Source organism: Alosa sapidissima, chromosome 24 (genome assembly GCF_018492685.1).
Source record: "Alosa sapidissima isolate fAloSap1 chromosome 24, fAloSap1.pri, whole genome shotgun sequence".
NCBI classification, from domain to species: domain Eukaryota; kingdom Metazoa; phylum Chordata; class Actinopteri; order Clupeiformes; family Clupeidae; genus Alosa; species Alosa sapidissima.
In genome coordinates, this window is record NC_055980.1 from 21,402,109 (window position 1) to 21,424,008 (window position 21,900).

The 21,900-nt window shown below is 38.5% G+C and overlaps 1 protein-coding gene across 7 annotated transcripts in view; it reads right to left on the reverse strand.

The window, feature by feature from the left end:
• LOC121700170 (collagen alpha-1(II) chain-like) overlaps positions 1-17,740 on the reverse strand; it is a 36,868-nt gene extending 19,128 nt beyond the window's left edge. Inside the window, exons 1-29 of one of the 7 annotated variants that reach the window (XM_042082964.1) lie at positions 17,526-17,740; positions 13,851-14,030; positions 12,840-12,865; positions 12,272-12,298; positions 12,149-12,172; positions 11,985-12,008; positions 11,454-11,477; positions 11,331-11,357; positions 11,082-11,105; positions 10,945-10,968; positions 10,733-10,762; positions 10,345-10,443; positions 9,285-9,341; positions 9,003-9,074; positions 7,897-7,959; positions 7,330-7,383; positions 7,152-7,205; positions 6,855-6,908; positions 6,721-6,774; positions 5,379-5,423; positions 4,986-5,039; positions 4,171-4,215; positions 3,717-3,770; positions 3,385-3,483; positions 2,774-2,818; positions 2,375-2,473; positions 1,482-1,535; positions 1,145-1,252; positions 24-77 (exon numbers count right to left, since the gene is read on the reverse strand). In XM_042082964.1, the coding sequence (XP_041938898.1) occupies positions 24-77; positions 1,145-1,252; positions 1,482-1,535; positions 2,375-2,473; positions 2,774-2,818; positions 3,385-3,483; positions 3,717-3,770; positions 4,171-4,215; positions 4,986-5,039; positions 5,379-5,423; positions 6,721-6,774; positions 6,855-6,908; positions 7,152-7,205; positions 7,330-7,383; positions 7,897-7,959; positions 9,003-9,074; positions 9,285-9,341; positions 10,345-10,443; positions 10,733-10,762; positions 10,945-10,968; positions 11,082-11,105; positions 11,331-11,357; positions 11,454-11,477; positions 11,985-12,008; positions 12,149-12,172; positions 12,272-12,298; positions 12,840-12,865; positions 13,851-14,030; positions 17,526-17,595 (1,644 nt within the window). In that variant the 5' untranslated portion in view covers positions 17,596-17,740. Of the gene's footprint in view, positions 1-23; positions 78-1,144; positions 1,253-1,481; positions 1,536-2,374; positions 2,474-2,773; positions 2,819-3,384; positions 3,484-3,716; positions 3,771-4,170; positions 4,216-4,985; positions 5,040-5,378; positions 5,424-6,720; positions 6,775-6,854; positions 6,909-7,151; positions 7,206-7,329; positions 7,384-7,896; positions 7,960-9,002; positions 9,075-9,284; positions 9,342-10,344; positions 10,444-10,732; positions 10,763-10,944; positions 10,969-11,081; positions 11,106-11,330; positions 11,358-11,453; positions 11,478-11,984; positions 12,009-12,148; positions 12,176-12,271; positions 12,299-12,839; positions 12,866-13,850; positions 14,031-17,525 lie in introns of all 7 variants that reach the window. The other 6 variants (XM_042082963.1, XM_042082962.1, XM_042082965.1 and 3 more) reach the window with 6 other exon arrangements.
• Between the last annotated feature and the right edge of the window lie 4,160 nt (positions 17,741-21,900).

The window sequence follows — 21,900 nt, forward strand, 5'->3', positions numbered from 1 at the left end:
TGGTATGTGTCCATTAAACTCACCTTCGGCCCTGCTGTGCCACCAACACCAGGAAGACCTTGTGCGCCCATCCACCCCTGGGCAAAGCAAACATACAAACAAACAAACAAACAAACAAACAAACACAAACAATTAGTATATAAGTTATTATTAGTAGTACAATTAGTATATATTTATACTTATACTTAGATCACATGAAAATGAAAGTCCCCAGCTGTGGCGCAACTGTCTGGGGCACCTGCACCGTACACCGGCGGCCCCGGTTAGATTCCCTCTCTTTCCCACTCACTCCCTGTCATTCTCCACTATCCTATCACATTAAAGGCATAAAAGCCCCAAAATATATATTCATAAAAATGTTAAGAAAGATGAAAACGCTTTTTTTTTTATTTCATGTTACTCCTACATTGTCTTGAAACCTTTTGGCATGTGGCAGTGTCATTTGGCAGTTCAGTCAGAACAAACATATTGGTCAAGAGAAAATCAACATTAAATCAATATTTGCCAGGGGTATATATATATATATATAGAGAGAGAGAGAGAGAGAATATAGCAGCATGCGCTTAATATGTGTATATATTGCTTGGTTGAATTTCCTATTGTTCTGCGTAATTTAGAATGTGCATTAACATATGTTATTTGAACACCTATGAAGTAGATCCATTTTTTTGGCCGTATCACACTTATATATTAATTCGCCAAACTTGTTGTGAAGTGGAAATGAACTATCACGTTGCATCCCAGCTGTAAAATACAGACGTTTAGAACATAGCAACATTTAGCTTATGACGGAGGTGGCTTTTATCTAGTTGGATGGCAGTAGGCTAAGTAAAATAGCAATGTTTCAAAGATCAGAATCCTGGGATATGTCCGCTTGACAATGGGAGAGATAGAACTAACCACTGGCCTTTGGCCGAAGCAACCATCCATTTAGAACTAATGACTGGCAAGTTGAGAAATTAGTTGATATTTGTCGGAAAAAAGTAGTTCTACAAACAAGACAGTTTTAGTGATTAAAATGTTTAAATGAACAGGAAATTAACACAGTGCAAATGTGTGTGTGTCTGTGTGTGTGTGTGTGTGTGTGTGTGTGTGTGTGTGTGTGTGTGTGTGTGTGTGTGTGTGTGTGTGTGTGTAAATGTACCTGTTCACCGCGTGGTCCCGGTGGTCCTGGTGTTCCTTTCACTCCCGACGGTCCTCTTTGTCCACCACGGCCAGGTGTCCCAGGAGGACCCCCAACTCCTTGAATTCCCTGAAAGGGGGGGGGGGGGGGGGGGGGTTGGATTACGTGGTATGTTTTGGAGTATACCACAACTGGTAATTGTCAATTATTTTCCTGCATTTGTTGTGTGTGTGGGTGTCCATGCATGTGTTTGTGCATGTGTGGTTGTGTGTGTGTGTGTGTGTGTGTGTGTGTGTGTGTGTGTGTGTGTGTGTGTGTGTGTGCGTGTGTGTGTGTGAGGTTGTGCAAAATTACTCACCGTATCCCCCTTCACACCAGGTCCCCCCTTCTCTCCAATATCACCAGGAAGACCCTACCATGCAAAGATCAAAGTTCATATTTTGTTTCCACAACTACAGGCCACCACTGAACACATACACACATACACAAAGGCACACAGCCTGAAGATTAAAGGTTCAAAGGTCCTACAGATTTTGCTATGCTGTGATTTTCTAAACTGGTGACAGAGGTTGTTAGTAAAACATTTCAATTTCAAAAGGAGAGGGTTTTTATTCAGTTGATAGCTGGGGGACTAGAGAGAGTTGCTTATAACAAGCAGTGGTAGGAGACTTTAGACCTTTTCAACTGCATCAACAAACATGTGCCTTCATAAGGCATTTCTGTTGACACAGAAAACATCATTGAGCTAATGGTAACTTGGGGACAAAGACCAAAAAAAGTTTTAAATGACACTTTTAAAGTTGTCAATTTGCATTATGCTGAAGTAATTTTCCTTTCATAGTATCTGTGTTGGTTTTGAACATTGTAACCGGAAATCCTTTAGGAACAGATTGAAAGGGTCTATAGAGTGTTGAGTATAAGTAGTAAGTACTGTATAGGTATATATACTGTTTTGATCCCGTGAGGGAAATTTGGTCTCTGCATTTATCCCAATCTGTGAATTAGTGAAACACACTCAGCACACAGTGAACACACAGTGAGGTGAAGCACAAACTAGTCCCGACGCAGTGAGCTGCCTGCTATAACAGCGGCGCTCAGGGAGCAGTGAGGGGTTAGGTGCCTTGTTCAAGGGCACTTCAGCCGGTTCCTACTGGTCGGGGTTCGAACCGGCAACCCCCCTGGTTACAAGTTCGAAGCGCTAACCAGTAGGCCACGGCTGCCCCTGGTGTTGACCTTGAGTAGCCGACCTACCCGGCTGCCTTTTGGTCCTAGGACTCCACCGGTGCCTGGATGTCCTTTTTGCCCCCGGTCACCTGCCATCCCTCTTTCTCCGTCAATCCCTGGAAACCCCTGTAAAGAAACAAACAAACAAACAAACAAGCAAAAGGCATGGAAAATTCAGAAAAGCCAGCAAACAAGCAAAAGGCGTGGTCAAAATCAGAAAAGCTGAATATGAGACGCACACTGTTTTACTATCTTACCACTGATTGGTTGAATTTCCCACTGCCATGTGTTCTTTAGAATGTCATTTACCAATCAGCATTACCAGCTCATACACACATTAACTTCTACTACCCCTAGGCCATGTCGTTTATATTACAATGTAATATATAGAATCCGTGCTGCCAGTACAAATGGGGTTCTACTCACTTTATCTCCTTTAGTTCCTGGGATTCCATCGGTTCCGTCAGTACCCTAAGGGATAACACGTAAAGGGCTATAATAATAAAGTTGTATAAAACAGTAATAAAGTTGTAATAAAACTGTCCAGTACAACAGTAACAAACAAACCACAAGATTTCGTTTCAGTAACTGGGCAATTCCATGCAAAACTGTCACGTCCATAACAGCAGCTAAATGTCATGGTATTTGTATGATGCGAATGATTATGTGAAAAGTCTACAACCAAGAAGAGTGATAATTGTTATGGGCGTGACAGTTTTGCGTGGAATTGCCCAACTACTAAGCAATGTTTATCGCTACAGAAATGAAGATGAACTCCTTCATTTGCCACTTCATGGGATGGATATCTAAGGAATTTCTAGAACATTCTAGACATTCTAGAATTGCAGACTGTCTGCCCCTTAAAAAGTGCAGGTGTAACTGACGTTGTTATTCCTAATTATTCCTACCAAGTTGTTTATCTATAATCCATGACACACCTCAGAAGGCAGAGTAAACAGCTTCGTCAGGTGGTTCTGAGTGTGTGTGTGTGTGTGTGTGTGTGTGTGAGGTTCTGTCTGATTCTGTGTGAGACTTACAATTACACCCGGACGGCCCTGTTCTCCGTCGGGACCTGGCTCACCTCGTTGACCAGCCTTTCCTGGAGGCCCACGACCACCCTTAGGACCTTTTTCACCCTGGAGGAGGATACACACACACGCGCGCGCGCGCACACACACACACACACACACACACACACACACACACACACACACACACACACACAAACATAAAAGCATAAAGAGACAACACACATGTAGATTAACACACACACACACACACACACACACACACATGTTTCTATTCATTATTGTGTGTGTATGTACTGTATGTTAAACATAATGGCATGAGTGAATCCATAACATCTTACAGGCAATCCAGTAGAGCCACTCAATCCAATAAGTCCTGCCGGACCTCGACCTCCCTAGGATAAAACAAGACTAAAGGTTAAAGGTTAAAGGTCATCGATATAAACCAACACATTGGTCCCCAAAGACTGGGTCGTGTCGGGTGGGGTGGATCGAGGCACGGACTGGTAATTGGGAAGTTTGGGAATTTTCTCGGTGGGACCATCATCAGGGCAAAAGAGACATTCACATCACATCAACACCAGTTTAAATGTGGTCCAAAGCAATCAACGGTACCTAACACACCTGTGGTGTTCTGACAAATCAGTGTAGCATCAAAACGAGTTTGAAGCCATTATTGTAAGACAGAATAACTTAATTGAATTGCTTTAATGCTCATTAGTCCTCATCTGTAAATCTCTGTGGATAAAAGCGTCAGTTAAATAAACAAATGTATATGAAGTGTGAAGTACTCACAGGAGGTCCTTGAGGGCCTGGTCGACCATTGTTGCCCATCTCACCCTGTAGACAGAAGACAGTCCTTACACTTTAACACTTTACCAATGCTCTCGTACATCCAATGCTATTCTGCTGTTTACATATGGGGATGCAAAGACTTGAGGCTTATCCACACCGGCAACGATAACTGCAATAATAAAAACTACAATGCTAAATATTGTTATAGTTCATTCGAATGACAATGGCCATATTGTGTATTATAACGAGAACGACACGAAGAACAATATCATCAGGGATCACTTTCAAAGTGATTCAGAGTACGATAGAAACATCAACTCAAAACAGCCAATCAAAATCCATCGAATTTTAGAAATCACTAAAAGCCTCTGTAGCCTCTACAGAAATGCTTTGTACAGTACAGTACAGTAGTACACATTCCAGTATGACTCTGTGCGAGTACATCATTCACAACGGTAGCCCGCATTTCTGTACTTTCCTAAAGGAACGATTTGTTTCTCCTAAACCTCCTCACAATAATTTTGAGTTTAATTCTTAGTCTATCCATAAATGATAATGCTTTATAGTAACGTGTGTTGACCAACCATTCACAAGGCATAAATAAATAGTTTGTTAGCTATTTACTTCCATTAGATAACATTAGTAAATTACTTACAAATAGTTTATAAGTCCCTTAATAAACCATTTACAGTGTATTACTAAATGGTTAGTTTCTCATTTTATCATTAGATAATATTAACAAATGACATTAGTGCCTTGCATTTTAAAAGATGATTGTTTGATGGGTGGCTTGTAAACTTGAAGGTTATACTTACTATCTCACCAGATGGACCTGGTCGACCTCTTTGGCCTTTTTCACCAGGCAGGCCCTATGTGTGTGTGTGTTTGGAGAGAGAGAGAGAGAAAGAGAGAGAGAGATAGAGAAAGAATTGTGTGGACAGAAAAAGAGACTAAGGTGTCAAACTCAAAATGCATCCATTTTATTATTAGGAGGAATACGCTCTTTTCTAAAGGGGAATCCAAGAGTCATGTAAGAAGGAATTAAATACACACCACCAATGCATTTAATGCAGAATCTACAAGACTCAAATGCCGCAAACTTCTCTTAGATATGTTTGTATCTACTGACAGGGACACAGCCAGCCACACACTCACACACACACACACACACACACACAGAGGCAGACAGACAGATGTTAGACACTCACCACTGGACCCGGACGACCGTCTCCAGCATCAGGTCCAGTTTCACCCTGAAAGAACAAAACTCCATGTCAGAAGACACCAAGGTTCTAAAACTCTGCTATTCCATCGACCGACCAAGTCCAGCCATACCTTCAAATACAGACCACCAAGGTCTTAAAGTCCAGCCATACCTTCTAATACCTTTAAATACAGACAACCATGGTCTTAAAGTCCAGCCATACCTTCTAATACCTTTAAATACAGACAACCAAGGTCCTAAAATCCTGCCATACCATCGCATACCTTAAAGAATCTGTATCAACCACACTCACTCACGTGATCGTGATATTTCAAGTTTCTATCAATAAAACACTACAGAATCTTTCCTTTAAATAAAGACGACTAAGATCCTAAAATCCTCCGATACCTTCACATACCTCAAACACCTTTAAATACAGATGCCCCTTTTGTCCTGCATAAAAATCGATCAACCTTTACACTTCAATCTATAATCATAACATCTATAATAATATTTGTTCTATCTTTATAGAACACCCAACTTGGTAACACGTTACGGTAAGGGTACACAAATTATCATGAATTCATGCATGAATTCATTCATGATTTATGCATTACCTCATTCCTTAATATCTTATGAATCATCAGGAATTTACATGAGTTCATAGTCTCTCATTATTGACCTCATGCATGAACAACACATCAACTAAAGCATTAGGTACGATGGGTACATCATTATGATTGATGATTTCTTAAGCATGATCATCATGATTACATGTATGTCAGGTTAATTACTTATGAGTTCATCATGTTTGTGGCCCCTCAACTAAAGTGTTAACAATGGCATGTGGTGTTCAGAGAACTGCACAAGTTGTGTTCAAATCAGAATTTGAGTAGTGATGACTACATTTTTGGCAAAAAAATAAATCATCATGATTATTCTTAATAAATCATAAATCATAATGACGTGCTCACCATACTTAATGCTTTAATTGATGTGTTGTTCATGTATGAGGTCATGAATGACAGACTATGAACTCATGTAAATTCCTGATGATTCATGACATATTAAGGAATGAAGTAATACGTAAGTCATTCATTAATTCATGTACCCTTACCGTAAAGTAACTAACTTTAAAGGGCTGTTCTGTATCTCCAGTCATTTCTTCGCCGATTTCTCAGTTTTGTTGTCACATTTTTCTCTGCGGAGCTCCCCCTGCAGCTTTGGGGGGCATATTTCACAACCGCCTCTTTGGTCTTTTCTCTGGCTCAGCCATGATGAACATCTAAAAAATGAAGCCATCTTATAGCGGCCCATGTATTCCTGCAGAGTTCTTTGAGCCTCACCTTTGGTCCAGGAGGACCTTGGTCTCCTCTGGCACCATTTCGACCATTGAAGCCCTGCGAGGAGAAGACAGACCATTGTCAAGGGGCAGAGGTCACTTATAGGTCGAAGGTCAATATTGAACAGACGTGCTTACTGGGTATCCCTTCATGCCAGGCATGCCTGGGAGTCCGTTGGGTCCTCGTTCACCCTGTGGACGAGACCAGAACAGTTAGAGGGACTTTGTGTATTTGTGTGTGTGTGTGTGTGTGTGTGTGTGTTTGTGTGTGTGTGTGATGCCAGGACTGTTCAGGGAAACATATCACTGCCACCTCAGAGTCAACTGTGTGTATTTGTGTGTGTGTTTGTGCGTGTGTGTGTGTGTGTGTGTGTGTGTGTGTGTGTGTGTACTTGTGTGTAGACCTTGACGCCCTGAGTCAAGCAGATCACTTACCATACGACCTTGTGAACCACGGTCACCAGGGCGACCAGTTTTTCCATCCAAACCCTGGAGAAAACAATCCACAAATATATGAGCCATGCCAAGGGACTAATGGGCCTGACCAGTAAGACAAGACAAGGCAGTGACAAGCACTACGTAGATGTGGAAGACAACAGAAGCTCTCACTCACATCATCTCCATTCTTTCCATTTGGACCGGGTAAACCCATCGGTCCCATGGCTCCCTGTGAGATAAAAAAGGTAAAAATTAATGGAAAAGGGAGGAAAAGAAGAAGATGATGATGAAGAAAACAAAGAAAAAGAGGAGATGGAGGAAGAAGAAGAAGAAACAGGAAATGACAAATAGACCTCTGAAGTTCGCCTACAAAAAGTACCTAGTAAAGTACCATCTTTGCCCATATAAGGAAATCTGTGCGCTAATCGAAGCTAGCTACTATAGCAAATTGCACTGCAAATTAGCTCTGGTGCAGCAAAAATCGAAACATACCGAAGATCACAGAACTCGCTTGAAAGCAGTTGACAAAAGTGTGTAGGAAATATGTCTGCATTTCAGACTTCATCCCTGCAAGAGTGTAACAGGTGCGATATATCCCCATGTTATTTTCCCATAGGAAAAAATAATACAAGATCTTTTTATATGGGCAATGATGTTAGTTTTTTTTGTAGACAAACTTCAGAGGTCTATAACAGACTGAACCAGGAAGTGAAACAAGTTGGCACAGGAAGTGGATGCTTACAGGTCCACCAGGTTCACCAGGCAAGCCAGGAGGTCCAATGGGACCATGAGCACCTCGACGACCCTGGGGGCAAAAACAAATTCTAAAGCAGATATTTACAATTTTTGATTATGACTGTCTAAACCATATTCGACAACTGTGCAAACTAAGTTAAGCTTTAACTGTCACACCTAACTTTTCATTGTAGTTTTTGAAATGCTATCCATATTAAGGCACTCTTAAAGTTCCACCCTGTTTGTTTTGCTATAGTGAATGTTTGTCCAATCAAAAAAAAATGTAAAAACAAGTCTGACATGACTTTGTATAAGTTATGTTTATAGGGCTTACATCTCGAAATTGCCCCCCACTGTTCGATTTTACATTAAATTCTATAGGTCTTGCAAGGTCAACAAACCTAACAGAGCTCATTTAATAAGTAATTAATTTGCTAGTTCAACACTATGCAAGAAAGTGAGGTGCACACATCGAGGAGTCAGCAAAGTTATCCCATATGCCACACAATAGCTGAATTTCATCAGACTTGGCACTTTGCCCACCTAATAAATTAGGGCCCGTTCCACCCTGTTGGACAAATAATGTTAATAATTGTTCATTTTTGAGTTGATGAGCATGAAACATGTATTGCTTAATAGTTAAACATGTAATCATTATGATAGAATGCAAGAAATATGAAAAAGATTGATTTATTTTTCAAAAGCTAAAAAAAGTGAAAGCTGAAAAAATGGTGTTGCCAGGAATCACTCTAATACAGTTTTTTGGGCAAGTAAGGGAATTTTCAATTTTAGCATAAATGCTATGTGCATGTGCATTGCATGTACATGTCTTTTTTATTTTTCCTCTTAATTTACTTGTTGTCTGAGGACTTCTATTATTATAATTATGTATTATTATGTTTATTATCATTATAATTATTATTATTAGTAGTAGTAGTATTATTGTTGTTGTTGTTATTGTATTATTGTTATTGTATTATATTATTATTATTATTATTATTATTATTATTATTATTATTATTATTATTATTATTATAATTAAGTATTTGTATGTGAGTTGTAAGTATGTATATAGCGATGTGTTTGCATAAATAAATAAATACATCTTCTCACATTTGGGCCTTTCTCTCCTGCTGGACCTCTGGGGCCGGGAGGGCCAACATTGCCATAACCCCCTCCACCACTCTGGACAGACAGACAGGGAAAGAAAGATAGAGAGAAAGAGAGAGAGAGAGAAACAAAATTATTGAGAGAGGGAATAAACAAACTAAACAAACAAACTCAGGAGGACAAAGTGGGTGATGACATAATCCCATTTGTGACTGCCAAAGGGATGCATACCATAGATATACAGTAGGTTTCTATACCATAGATATAGGTTTCAATATACTCTACCTTGCCACCTCCATATTTCCCATCACCTGCGGACTTCTCGTACTGGGCAGCGTAGTACTATAAAGGAAGAAGAGATTAGAGATATAGATATTAATTTGAGAAACTGTAAATGCAGTTAGCTAATAATAATTATAAAAAGAGTTGTGGTAATTACATTTGCTACTATGTGGATTTTCTTACTGTGTACTTGAATAATATTAATATATAACAAATATATATATATATGTAAAGTTGAAAGTTCAAAGATTAAGCAGGTGAATGGTATGTAAATATTAAAGTATTAAAGAAGTGTGCTTGGAGTGGAGGACTGCTTTATTCTTATGTCATCTTATAGCTTGGTATGTGCGTATGTACAGTATGTACGTACTGTATGTATGTGTGTGTGTGTGTGTGTGTGTGTGTGTGTGTATGCATCTATGTATGTACAGTATTCAAGATTCAATACTTTATTGCCATACAACTCGGTGCAAGTTGCTAGGGATTTGCTTCAGTGTGCTCATGACAGGACATTTACAAAGACACATAAAAAATCATAAAACATATAGAAGAGTATTGTAAAAAGAATGTAAAGAGATGTGCAAAATATACAGGCTCGTTAGGAGAACCTTTTTTCATGAGGTACTGGTTCAGGGATGGAGAGCTGTTTAGAGATTTGATGGCTCTGCAGTATGTGCAGTTGAGAAAGCGGGAGGTTTTTGTCTTAATAGCTCTCAACCTTCTCCCTGAAGGGAGGATGGAGAAAAGGGAGTTGGCAGGGTGAGTCTCATCTTGTAGGATCTGTAGGCATTTCCGTTGGATACGGGCCTTGTAGATCTCACAAATGGGGAGAGAGTTTGCAGCCAATGAATTTTGAGGCCGTATTCACTATCCTGCAGCTACAACCTGTGTGTGTGTGTGTGTGTGTGTTTGTGTGTGTATACAGTATGTATGTATATGTATGCCATGGTACCGTGTATGTGTGCACAGTAAATCTACATAGAATGGAATCCAAATAATAGGAGAAAACATGGCCGCCACAAACAGGGGAAATCAGCCAATCAAATGAGAGTGAAATACATACTCCATCAAACATATCTCCAGAGGGTCCAGGGTAGCCAGGAGGGCCAGGGGGGCCATCAGGACCAGGATGTCCATCATAACCAGGACGCCCAGGGGGACCCTAAGGCAGAGACAAGGGTACAGTATGAGCACAAAATATGAGCAGTGTATGAACACCAAAGACTATCAACATCAGAGACTAGGATATGAACATCAAAGACTGAAATATGAACAACAAATACTAGAATATGAACGTCAAAGACTGAAATATGAACACCAAAGACTAGGATTTGACCTCCAAGGCACAGATACAACAAAGCAGGGATATCAACACCAAAGCAAAGCCCTTATAGTAAAAAAATTAAGAAAAAAAAGGAAGCAGCAAAAGTAGAAATAAAAAAGAAACTCACAGGACTACCCTTTGGTCCCGGCCTTGTCCCCTGCCAAGGAAAAAGCAAAAAGGAAATGTCAATAAAATAATAACACTTTTATGTCTATTAGGTTGTATATCATTGTAATCATATTTATAATTATTGCTATCATCATTTTGTTAGTATTGTAGCTCCAGTAGTTGTAGTCAACAAAGGTTGTAGTTAAAAAAAGAAATCGATGAGTATCTTACTCCGTTATCAGGAGGAGGTTTAACCTGCAGCCAAAACAAAATGATGGTTATTATCAGTATATCAGTACTATTGTTATTATTGTTGTTGATGTTGTTGTTGTTTAAGTAGAAGTAATAAAAGAAAGTCAACATCTTACTCCGTTATCAGGAGGTGGTTTAACCTGCAGCCAAAACAAAATTATGATTATTATCAGTATGTGTATTTTCACTGTGTATTTTACATAATATGTTTTGCATTTTCATGCACTGGGAATTCCTCGGAATTACATGTTCTAGTTATAATTATTTATTATTATTATTATTATTATTATTATTATTATTATTATTATTATTGTTAGCATCATTGTTGTTTAAGCAGAAGTAGTCAAAGAAGTTCAACATCTTACTCCATTATCAGGGGGTAGTGTAGTCTGCTGCCAAAAGAAAACATTTTTGAACACAAGTTAATGTTTCTATTCAAATTTTCAATAATCAGGTGAAATACAAGCTGATAAATGGAAATATCTTACATCATAATCCTCTTTCTCAAAAATCTGCAGGCAAAACAAAAACAAAATGCACATTTTATATCAAGAGTTGCATTTATTATTCTTAAAAAGTATAATACAGTATATGTTATATAATAATTAATTAAGGATATTCTCAACTGATTGGCCGATTGAATAATATTATCTTAATAATCATTAGCATTACAACATTTCCCACCTAGTAACCAAGGTTTATAGACTTTGCAACATTTATTTTGTCTATACACAGGGATAGGCTATACATGGGAATACATTTATTTTCTTCGTTCTTCTTTATGAATAAAGAATGATCTGATTCTGATCCATTGGGCTATTGGGCACTGCGGTTAATACAATTGGTGCGGTTAATACATATTGTTGTTTTCTTATTATTATTTTCATAAATGTTGCTAATACACAGCCAAAACAAAATTATGGTTATTATCAGTATATCAGTACTATTGTTATTATTGTTTTTGATGTTGTTGTTGATGTTGCTTAAATAGAAGTAATCAAAGAAAGTCAACATCTTACTCCGTTATCAGGAGATGGTTTAACCTGCAGCCAAAACAAAATTATGATTATTATCAGTATATTATCATTAATAATAATAATAATAATAATAATAATAATAATAATAATAATATCATTCTTGTTGTTGTTTAAGTAGAAGTAGCCAAAGAAGTTTAACATCTTACTCCATTATCAGGGGGTAGTGTAGTCTGCTGCCAGAAGAAAACATTTTTGAACACAAGTTAATGTTTCTATTCAAATTTTCAATAATCAGGTGAAATACAAGCTGATAAATGGAAATATCTTACATCATAATCATCCTCCTTCTCAAAAATCTGTAGGTAAAACAAAAACAAAATGCAAAATTTTATATCATGAGTTGCATTTATTATTTTTAAAAAGTATAATATATGTTTTATAATAATGCATTAAGGATATTCTCAACTGATTGACAGATTGAATAATATCTACTTTAATAATCATTATTAGGAGTGTCATTATTATTACAACATTTCCCGCTTAGTACAAGGTTTATACATTGACTTTGCAACATGTATTTGTCTATACACAGGGATAGGCTATACATAGGAATGCATTTATTTTCTTCGTTCTTCTTTATGAATAAAGCATGATCTGATTCTGATCCATTGGGCTATTGGACACTGGGACATGGGTGTGGTTAATACATGTTGTTGTTTTCTTATTATTATTTTCATAAATGTGGCTAATACACAACAAAATACTGTAGTAGTAGTATTAGCAGGCATGCTGTGCCAATTGAAGCTAACTGTGTGTGTGTGCCTAACCAGACTTACACACGCAGCAGTGACAACATTAGCAGTATGTCAACATTGAAGCAGTGGTTTAATTACTTACGTCTGGGTATTCAGTGAATTCTGGACCTACAAATAATGGGATAAATGTTTTAACTACTGACAGTATAATACTACATACAGTATGTCTAGTACACTCAAGTGCACTCTTTATGCTCTACAAATGTATTCATAAGGGCTTACAACATATCATGCCTACTGGTCGGGGTTCGAACCGGCAACCCTCCGGTTATAAGTCCGAAGCGCTAACCAGTAGGCCACGGCTGCCCCATCAATAATGTAATGTATAATGTAACAGAATAATTACAATAATCATAAACATAACAAACCTTCATAACTTAGAGTCCATTCACTATAGTAAATGGAGTTGAGTTAATGAAGTTGACTTGAGTGAAATTGAACTGAAATTCTGAAGTAGCTGCTTTAGGACAGTGTTTCCCAAACTTTTTTTCTGGGGACCCACTTTTTAAAAATGACAGACCATTGCGACCAATTTCACTTCAGAGCAAACATGCAACCACCAATATTGTTTTAGGCCACAGGTTCTCAAACTTTTCTAGTGCGTTTTAAATCCGAAATAATAAGGAATGTGAGGAGGTTGCTATTAACTTTAAAGAGTGCATCTACAATCAAAAATATCTACAGCCTATGACGCAAATTGAATAGCCATGTCCGGTATTCGGATGTCTGTTGGACTTTTACTTTGACAAGTTGTCATCGTTCTGTCTTCCACATTCATGAAAGGTTTGGTATGAATGTTGAGTCGTGTCTCATGAAACAGTCATGAATTCTTTATGTGCAGTTCATGACAGCTGCTATGAATGTGTTACGAACTCACCCGTCAAGTAAAGTGTTACTGGTTAGGTTTAGTGTTAGGGTTCATGTGTCATGACAGTGTCATATGTTCATGACAGTGTCATTATGTCAATACTGTCAAGTAAAGTGTTACCCAAATTTGTTTGTTTTTATGACAAATTTACTTGTTTTTAGGACAAATTTGCTTAACACACTGGCAGACGCGGTGTTCAAGCTCTTCTCTAACCATAGCGCTTACCGTTGGGGCAGATGGGACAGCATTCACCGTCAGGAATCACTGCGTCTGAGCAGCCGACAGAGTCGTCACAGATCACCTCGTCACACATCACAGCTCCTTGGTCGCACACACAGATCCGGCAAGGCTCTGGCTTCCAGACGTCCCTGTCGTTGAATGTCTGGCCATCCTGTTCACAATTGCCTGGAGAGCAGTTCACACAGAAAAAATGGTGTTGTGAATACATAAATAGTGGACGACTACATATTTCTGTAATTTCCGTGTTATAGTTCGAAAACGCTTTTGGGAGTAGTAGTTTAAAAGTTGAATGTTTTTTTGCTCGACATTAAATGTCGTATGATTACGAGTCACGTCATAGCTGGTCAGCCTAATTCAAGGTCTAAAACTTTTTATATATGTATTTTGCAAGATGTCGATTGGCGAAATAAATGGGAAACTTATGGTGCATTCATGGCACCTAGGAATATCAGGGACCACCCCTTTGATTACGTTGTTTTTTGCCACTGTGAGTGTTTTCCCACATGTGCTTTGCCGTCAGAATGTGGGAACAACATGGATGCCACAACAAAGGTTAAAAAATACACTCACTAATCTTTAAATAAACAACTGTGTTTGCTTACAAATATGGCGTAAGACTCTTGTGAAAGAAGGCTATGCAGCTTTCAAGTGACAAAAACAGCAAATTCCCAAGTTCACATTAAAACTGTTGACCATGAAAGGCCACATGGACTACAAACAACTACAACGTGACAACAAAAGTGATGACGAGCCCTCAACTGGACAACGTAGCAAAATCTAGCCCCAGTTGCCCACCTCATGAAGTGATGTGAATGATGATGTTTTCACTGCAGGGAAAACGTTTTTTTCCCATGCCCATGAACGCACTGTTACTTCGGGAAACCAAGCTTACTCGGAGGAGGGGCGGGGCTATTGAGCTCTATATACAGACATACAGGCAAAGCAACTTTACAAAAGTGGGATTTGAAAGAAATGAGAAGAATGGGAAGTCTGAAAAGAAATGATGCAAACTTGTCTGGCTTGCTAGTCAACATAGCAGAAGAGTTTGGTGATCAGAGGTTCTAAATAGGGGGGGAACGTGCCTATGTTCCCACAGCTCTATGTTTCCAGACCCTAACCCTAACCCTAAACTCAACCTAACCCTAACCTAGAAATGTGGGAACATAGGGCTGTGGGATCATTGGGCTGTGGGAACATGGGGTAACCCCCTAAATAGCTAGCATAGCCAGCAGTTACAGACCAGAGAGTGGCCTAGCCTAAGCCTTGCCCTTTAAACTGCCCTTTAAAGAACAAAAAAAATATTTTGGATGGGTAAATAAATACACCTGTTATTCTAGAGGTGTAGGCTACTTTACTTGGATGGTCTCGTTGCCAGACTAACACAGATGTTCAGGGGTTGGTTAAGGTGATGTGCAGTAGCCTAATTGTTCATCAACATTTTAAAGACTCAACTCCAATTTCAACAAACCTGTTCAAAATCTGTCCAAATCTGTTATGTGTGTCAGTAGGCAGACTATCCAAGTAAAGTCTTATTTAGGCCTACACAAAACAGTTATTGAAATTAGCGATAGGATTCTGCACAATTTTAGAAGTGTATGAGATGAACATGAAAATAGCAATGCACTTCTAGACACATTTGATGAAAACAAAATTAATTCAAGTACAAAAATGGATTCTTCTAGACATGACCTGGAAAGCAAGTTTTGGTGAGGCTTTTGTCAGTTTACTCACAACTCCAGACATCAAGCTAGGTGGCTTATGCTGGACGGTTTCAGTAAGAGCTTACCAAACTGGCATTTTATCATGATCATGGCATTTTATCATGATCATAATTAAAAAAGAGAGAGAAGACAATTATGTAGCCCTTTATCCATGCAGGGTTGTTAATTGTCTAGCCACTTGGAGCAAACTTAAAGGAGATTAGTAGTAGGTTATGTTAGTAAATGGCCTATGTAGTCAATGTATACTGAGGTCCATATTATGTTTAAATCATTTAGACTCACTTGTTCAATTTATTGCAAATCTGGTATTTATATATGACCCTTATAGTACAATCATCAGTAACACTTCACACCGTCGACATAAGAGTGACACGACACTGCCATAACTATGACATGACACGACTTTACTTGGATGGTCTCGTTGTCGTAGCCAGTTAACACAGATGTTCTAACTTGAGAAGAGACAAGTTTTAAATGGGAAAATTACATCTTAGTCACTTTTTAGCGTGATGCTAGCAGGCGAGATGCTAAATTGTCTAATCCGATTCAATGATCTTTGCTAGGCTGGAGCTAAAAGTGGTATCGCCAGACTCAGAGAACAGCTGGATGAACTGGAGAAAGGTAAAAATCAATTGTTTAACTCAAGGGGAGGTGGAAAATGAGTGTAATTCCCCAAATGGTGGAATATCCCTTTAAGGACAAATCAAAATGCTACCACTTTACTTTAGGTCAATGAATGTATTTGTTACACTGTCATAATGATGTCATGACAGTCAGTTTTGTGAAATATCCTGTCACACATCTGTCTGACCAAGTACTAGAACCTTGCACATCTAATTATAATAATCGTTATGTCAACATGTCATGAATACAAAAAGAGGGGGATTTTCTGTTTATGTCAAGCTGTCATGTCAAAGACATCCTCTGGTAATGCCATCATGTTTAATGTCAAATTGTCATTACAAAGACATCCCAAACATATTTAATGTCAAGTTGTCAAAATCAAGACAACCCAAGCATAAATATTTGACATGTTTATGTTTATGACACTTTTATGACAGTGTCATATCATAGTTATGACAGTTTCATGTCACTCTTATGTTGACGGTGTCAAGTAAAGTGTTACCCGTTCATCATAGCATCTGACTAACATCGGTCTTACTGCCAGGAAGGTTATCAGTTTATTCATCCAAACTAGGCTCCATAAATACAAAAGAATCACCCACTACTGCATGGTCAGCAGCACCATACAGCTAAACAGTATAAACCAAAAACCCTTTTTTACTGAAATCTGGCGTTCACCTGTATCATTTGCATTCATATTTGTTGACTGCAACTGATACAGACATTATGAAAACTTAGCTGAACAGCCTTTTTTATTTCTTACACAACTTATTATAAGATACCAGGGGAAAATGTAAGTGTAAGTAACTGATGTAAAAGACGTGAAAGCCTACAAACATGTTTAGACCTATAACCTATTAAACCAGCCCAAATATAAAGCAATTTAAACAATACAATGTAGGCCTAATTATTTTCTGTGTAGCCTAATTATATCCAAGCCATTGAGCATTAATTGAAACAAATATTTGTTATAATTTAGGTTTGTAAGACAATGAATGCCAATGAATAATTGTTCTGTGGTTTTAATACCAGATTGGCCTGTGGTTCTAACACCAAACCACAATTGGGTATCTACTTCACCTGCATGCAATCTATTCCCAATGCAAGCGCTCCATCTAGTGGACAATTGCATATTGCATGTAAATGTGCACCCACTAGAGCTGCATCATTCAGCATACAGGCATCCAGCACATGTTGTCATAGTGACAAGATAAACTTCCCTCACCTCCACTGGTTTACATTTGAAATTGAAATTCCCACCCAAAACATTTAAATTATTAGATTCACAGAAGCAACATAAACGCAGGCTACTTACCAAAGTCTTGCGCACGTGCCAAAATCACTGCTGCTAAGATGAGCAGTCCTACATCCACAAAGCTGGGCATGTTTGCGCCTCGGACATGCAGACTCTCTGGGGAGGAGGTAGCGAGAGACGCAGGGAAGTGCAGGACTCCTTGTTTGGGTGTCTTGTGTGTGTTCAAATTGCACTCATATGGTTGACCAGTCCAGCCCAAGACCCCAGCAGATAAATCCTGCCCTTCTGCCTCAGTATGCTGCTGTCCGAGCCTTTTATATGCCTGAGGGTTTTTTTTCCCCTTAAGATGCACTCGCGATGCTGAGTACAGGAGTTTGGACTCAAATGGATCCTCCCTCAAGCCCGCCTCAAAACTTACTTTGCTGATGGAGAGCGACTCCGGAGCAGATCTGAGCCTCATTTGGCCCGAAGCTGCCAGAACTGGACCAGTCTAATGCCCATCATACTGGCCTGTGCTAAAGTCTGACTGTTAATGTAAGTAAAGTGTACAGTAGGCTTTAAATGAGGACTCAATACCCACAGAGAGCCTAGCTGAGTTCAGATGTATAAGAACAGCAGGCTCTTTAAAATATGCAGACATGTTTTATAGATTTTAAATATCAGTCTGAGGCTTTAAAAGGATAACAATGTGATGTTATGCTGTTTAGTATAAGAAACAGTGGTTAGCAGAACCTAATCCAGCCAGTTCTATTTAAATCAATTTGAAGTATTTAATTTGAGTTACGTAGAACTTATAATAAACTTGACAACACACACAAACTCACTCACTAATATGTGGCGGGTGGATAAAATATGAGAAACACCCATGAATATTCCATGAATAATCCATGAAGCCAAAGGAACCGGATGACCTGCCTGGGATAAGTTGGTCAAGCAAATATATTTGACAATGTATGTTAAAAACCAGACTAATGCCAATGTTAAAACCAGACTGGTGCCAATGTGTGTTAAAGGGATATTCCACCATTTGGAGAATTACACTAATTTTCCACCTCCCCTCAAGTTAAACAATTGATTATTACCTTTCTCAAGTTCATCCAGCCGTTCATCCAACCGAGTCTGGCTATACCAATTTTAGCTCCAGCCTAGCATAGATCATTGAATCGGATTAGACCATTAGCATCTCGCCTGCTAGCATCACGTTTAAAAGTGACTAAGATCTCTAGGCTGATTTTCTAGGCTGATTTGACATGGAACTATACTCTCATTCAGGCGTAATAATCCAGTCACTAACCAATTTGTCTGCTGCAGCTCAACCATGTTGCTGGAAGTTAGCCTATGGGGACTATTTTCAGGTGCTGTATGATATCATTGTGCTGCTGTGCCCATGGTGTTCCTTGATTATTACGCTGGAATGAGATAACAGTACACACGACAAGAAGGGAAGGCACAGTATAGCCCATAACACAACTACACAATATTGCTGTTCTAAGGGACCCACAGTGCTTCACAGTAGGGGGTGAACTCACTAACCTCCACCAATCTGTAGCACCCCCTGGGTGGGGCAAGCCAGCCATTATGCTGTCACGATTTATGATGTGGCACCTACTAGCCACCGACCAACACTTCCAGCAGCAACTTAGTTTTCCAAGGAGGTCTCCCATCCAAGTACTAACCAAGCCTACGATTGCTTAGCTTCAGTGATTTAGACAGGGTATATCTACTGGTCTGGCTGCTGGTCATAATTGACATAAATTAGATTAATCCACTGTAAGTTTTGTAGGAAACCTCTTCAAACGGAGACATCTTCAAACATGACTGTCTATGTTTTTATATGTGAGAAATGTATCACAAATTTCAACTAATGTTTTCCTGCACTTGTGCCATCCTTTTGGATGTTATGGTATGATACTGATATTTTGTCCAAAGTGATTTACAGTATATGAATACATTAGCTAAACATTTTTCAACAACTATAAATAACAATACCAAATATCAACAAGGAAAATAATGAGTTTTCATATTGATAAAAAACATACTACATATTGTATAATGTCTGTTATTGTTTTTTGACAGCAGCACAATCAACAGAGCCAGCATCCTTCTCCTCTTCACATTCCTTAGCCATACAGAGAGACAATCCAAAAAAATTACATGAAAATCTATAGATGTTTTATTAAATTCAACATTTGGTTTTGGATGTAGGGAAGACTCAGGACAGAAGTGCACTCTCTTGGTTAGCCAAGTTTTTGTTTTTCCCTTTGGTGCCACAATGTTCTCTGTTTAAAAGTTGTGCATAACATTCTCTGAATGGGCGTTTCGATGAATGTATGTATAGTAAATAATATAGTTTTAAGTAAGATTAAAAGTAACATTTCCAGAGCATTACAAACAATCACATACACATATTAACAGAGAACAATGTAGGGAACAGTATGGAGAATTGCCCTTGGGGCTGGTTTCGTTATGGCACCCTACCCACTGTTTCAAGACTCCACAAGAACTTAAGGTGTAGGGGTGGATTGCCCTACTGTGGGACATTTTTTGCTTTTCAGACTTCTATGGACCCTTTCAACAATAAAAACAAAAACAATGCATGAACATTCTATTTGGTTCCCAATCTACTTCCTCTGCATTAAGATAACATATGGAATGTTAAAACGGAAGCCTTGTGGGGCCAACTATGATGCTGATAATGGAACTCTCTTTCTTAAAGGGTCTATAGGCTATATTAGGCTACAATGTGAAGGAAACACATTAAAGGAGAATTCCGGTGTGATATTGACCTAAAGTGTATTGAAACATGATACCGAGTGTGAACGTATGTCTCATAGCCCATCTCGGCTTGTCCCCTGCACTCCAAAATCTGGCGCTAGTTAGCCGATGCTACCAACAGCTTTTTCAATAGTGGTGCTTCGGCATCGGGCTATCATGTTTCAATACACTCTAGGTCAATATCACACCGGAATTCTCCTTTAAATCCACATCCAATTTTGATCACAGGGCCCTACAGCTTTGGCTTTCCCATAGTTTCACTGACATTTATTAGTTTGAGGAAGAGCCACACCCACTGGAGCTTAGGTGTCCCACATTAGGAAGTGTCCCACATTAGAACAATTTAGCATAGAACAAGAACTTGAGACTGAAGTGTGTCCTGCAGTATTTCTTTTACATCAAAGACGACATGTTCTGTTAAATTGTCCTCACCCTTTCATGTTAAATATTATTAGTGTGAGTTGTGTGTTGATCACCAAATGTCATCAACAAAATATCATAGCTAATTATACACATTAATATCACATGTGAAGATTCTTTCAGAAATGTACCACAGTATATTTTAATAATATTTAATATTTCAATAAAGACGGAATGAAATGTGAATGGCACAAATGCAGGTTTTGTTTGTGCCTGCTTTCGAAAATAAAAATAAATCTAAAAGAAACATAAAATCTTAGAAATGCAAAATTCCTTAATCCTGGGTACACTACAAACCCTTAGGCACAAAACAGAGAATGTTCTCAGGAATAACATGGTGTTATAGGATATCTTAACAAAAATGCAATGCAAAAATGTACTTTACTGTATATGCATATGGTATGGTTAAAAAAATCCTAAGGCAGAGCCTCAAGTAAGGTGTTAACTTATTTTGCACAAAGAATAGTTTTCCAACATGGAGACCATGCTTTGAATTGTAAACAGAGAGCCCCTCTCTGTTTATAAACTGTAAGGACCTATCTTAAACCGTTCATCTGTTCGTCCAGCAGACACTTAATCCATCGCAATTTACATTACTGTTGATTGCATTTAATGAAATGAGTCGGTAGATGTATAAAAAAAATCAAATCTATAGATAGCTGATCAAAACATATCCTGATCATAAGCTGTCAATTACACATTTTACACAATAGGCCTTCAATTGGGTTATGGTCAGGGTAAGAATAGGTGTAGCTGACAGTTGTGAATGTTTGAATTACAGTAAAAGTTGATGTTTGAATATTTGAATTCGTCTTATTTATGCTTGTCTAGAGTATTTTTCAGAATGGACCAAAACAGTAAAATGGCAACTCAGCAAATGAAATTAATCTGCCAAAACTCCAAACTGATTAGGCCTTTTTAATGGGAGTGTTATGTTTTTATGGAATACAAATTTACATGAGAAAAAAAGGAGGAGACAAGACCAGCTATCAGATTTCTTTTTTTCCTACCATATTTCAACATCATGGTTTGTTAACACTCATTCTACAAACATGATTGGTGCCTTTGGCTCTCCGTAGCTTGTAATGGTTTAAAGGAGCCCTGTGTAATTCTGTACAAACGTTTCGGCCTGATGGCCTTCGTCAGTGTGACATTCAGGCCGAAACGTTTGTCAATTAACCCCTGTGCTTAAATGGATTAAAAGCAAGAAAAGATTTTCGGAGTGTGACCATTTGTTATT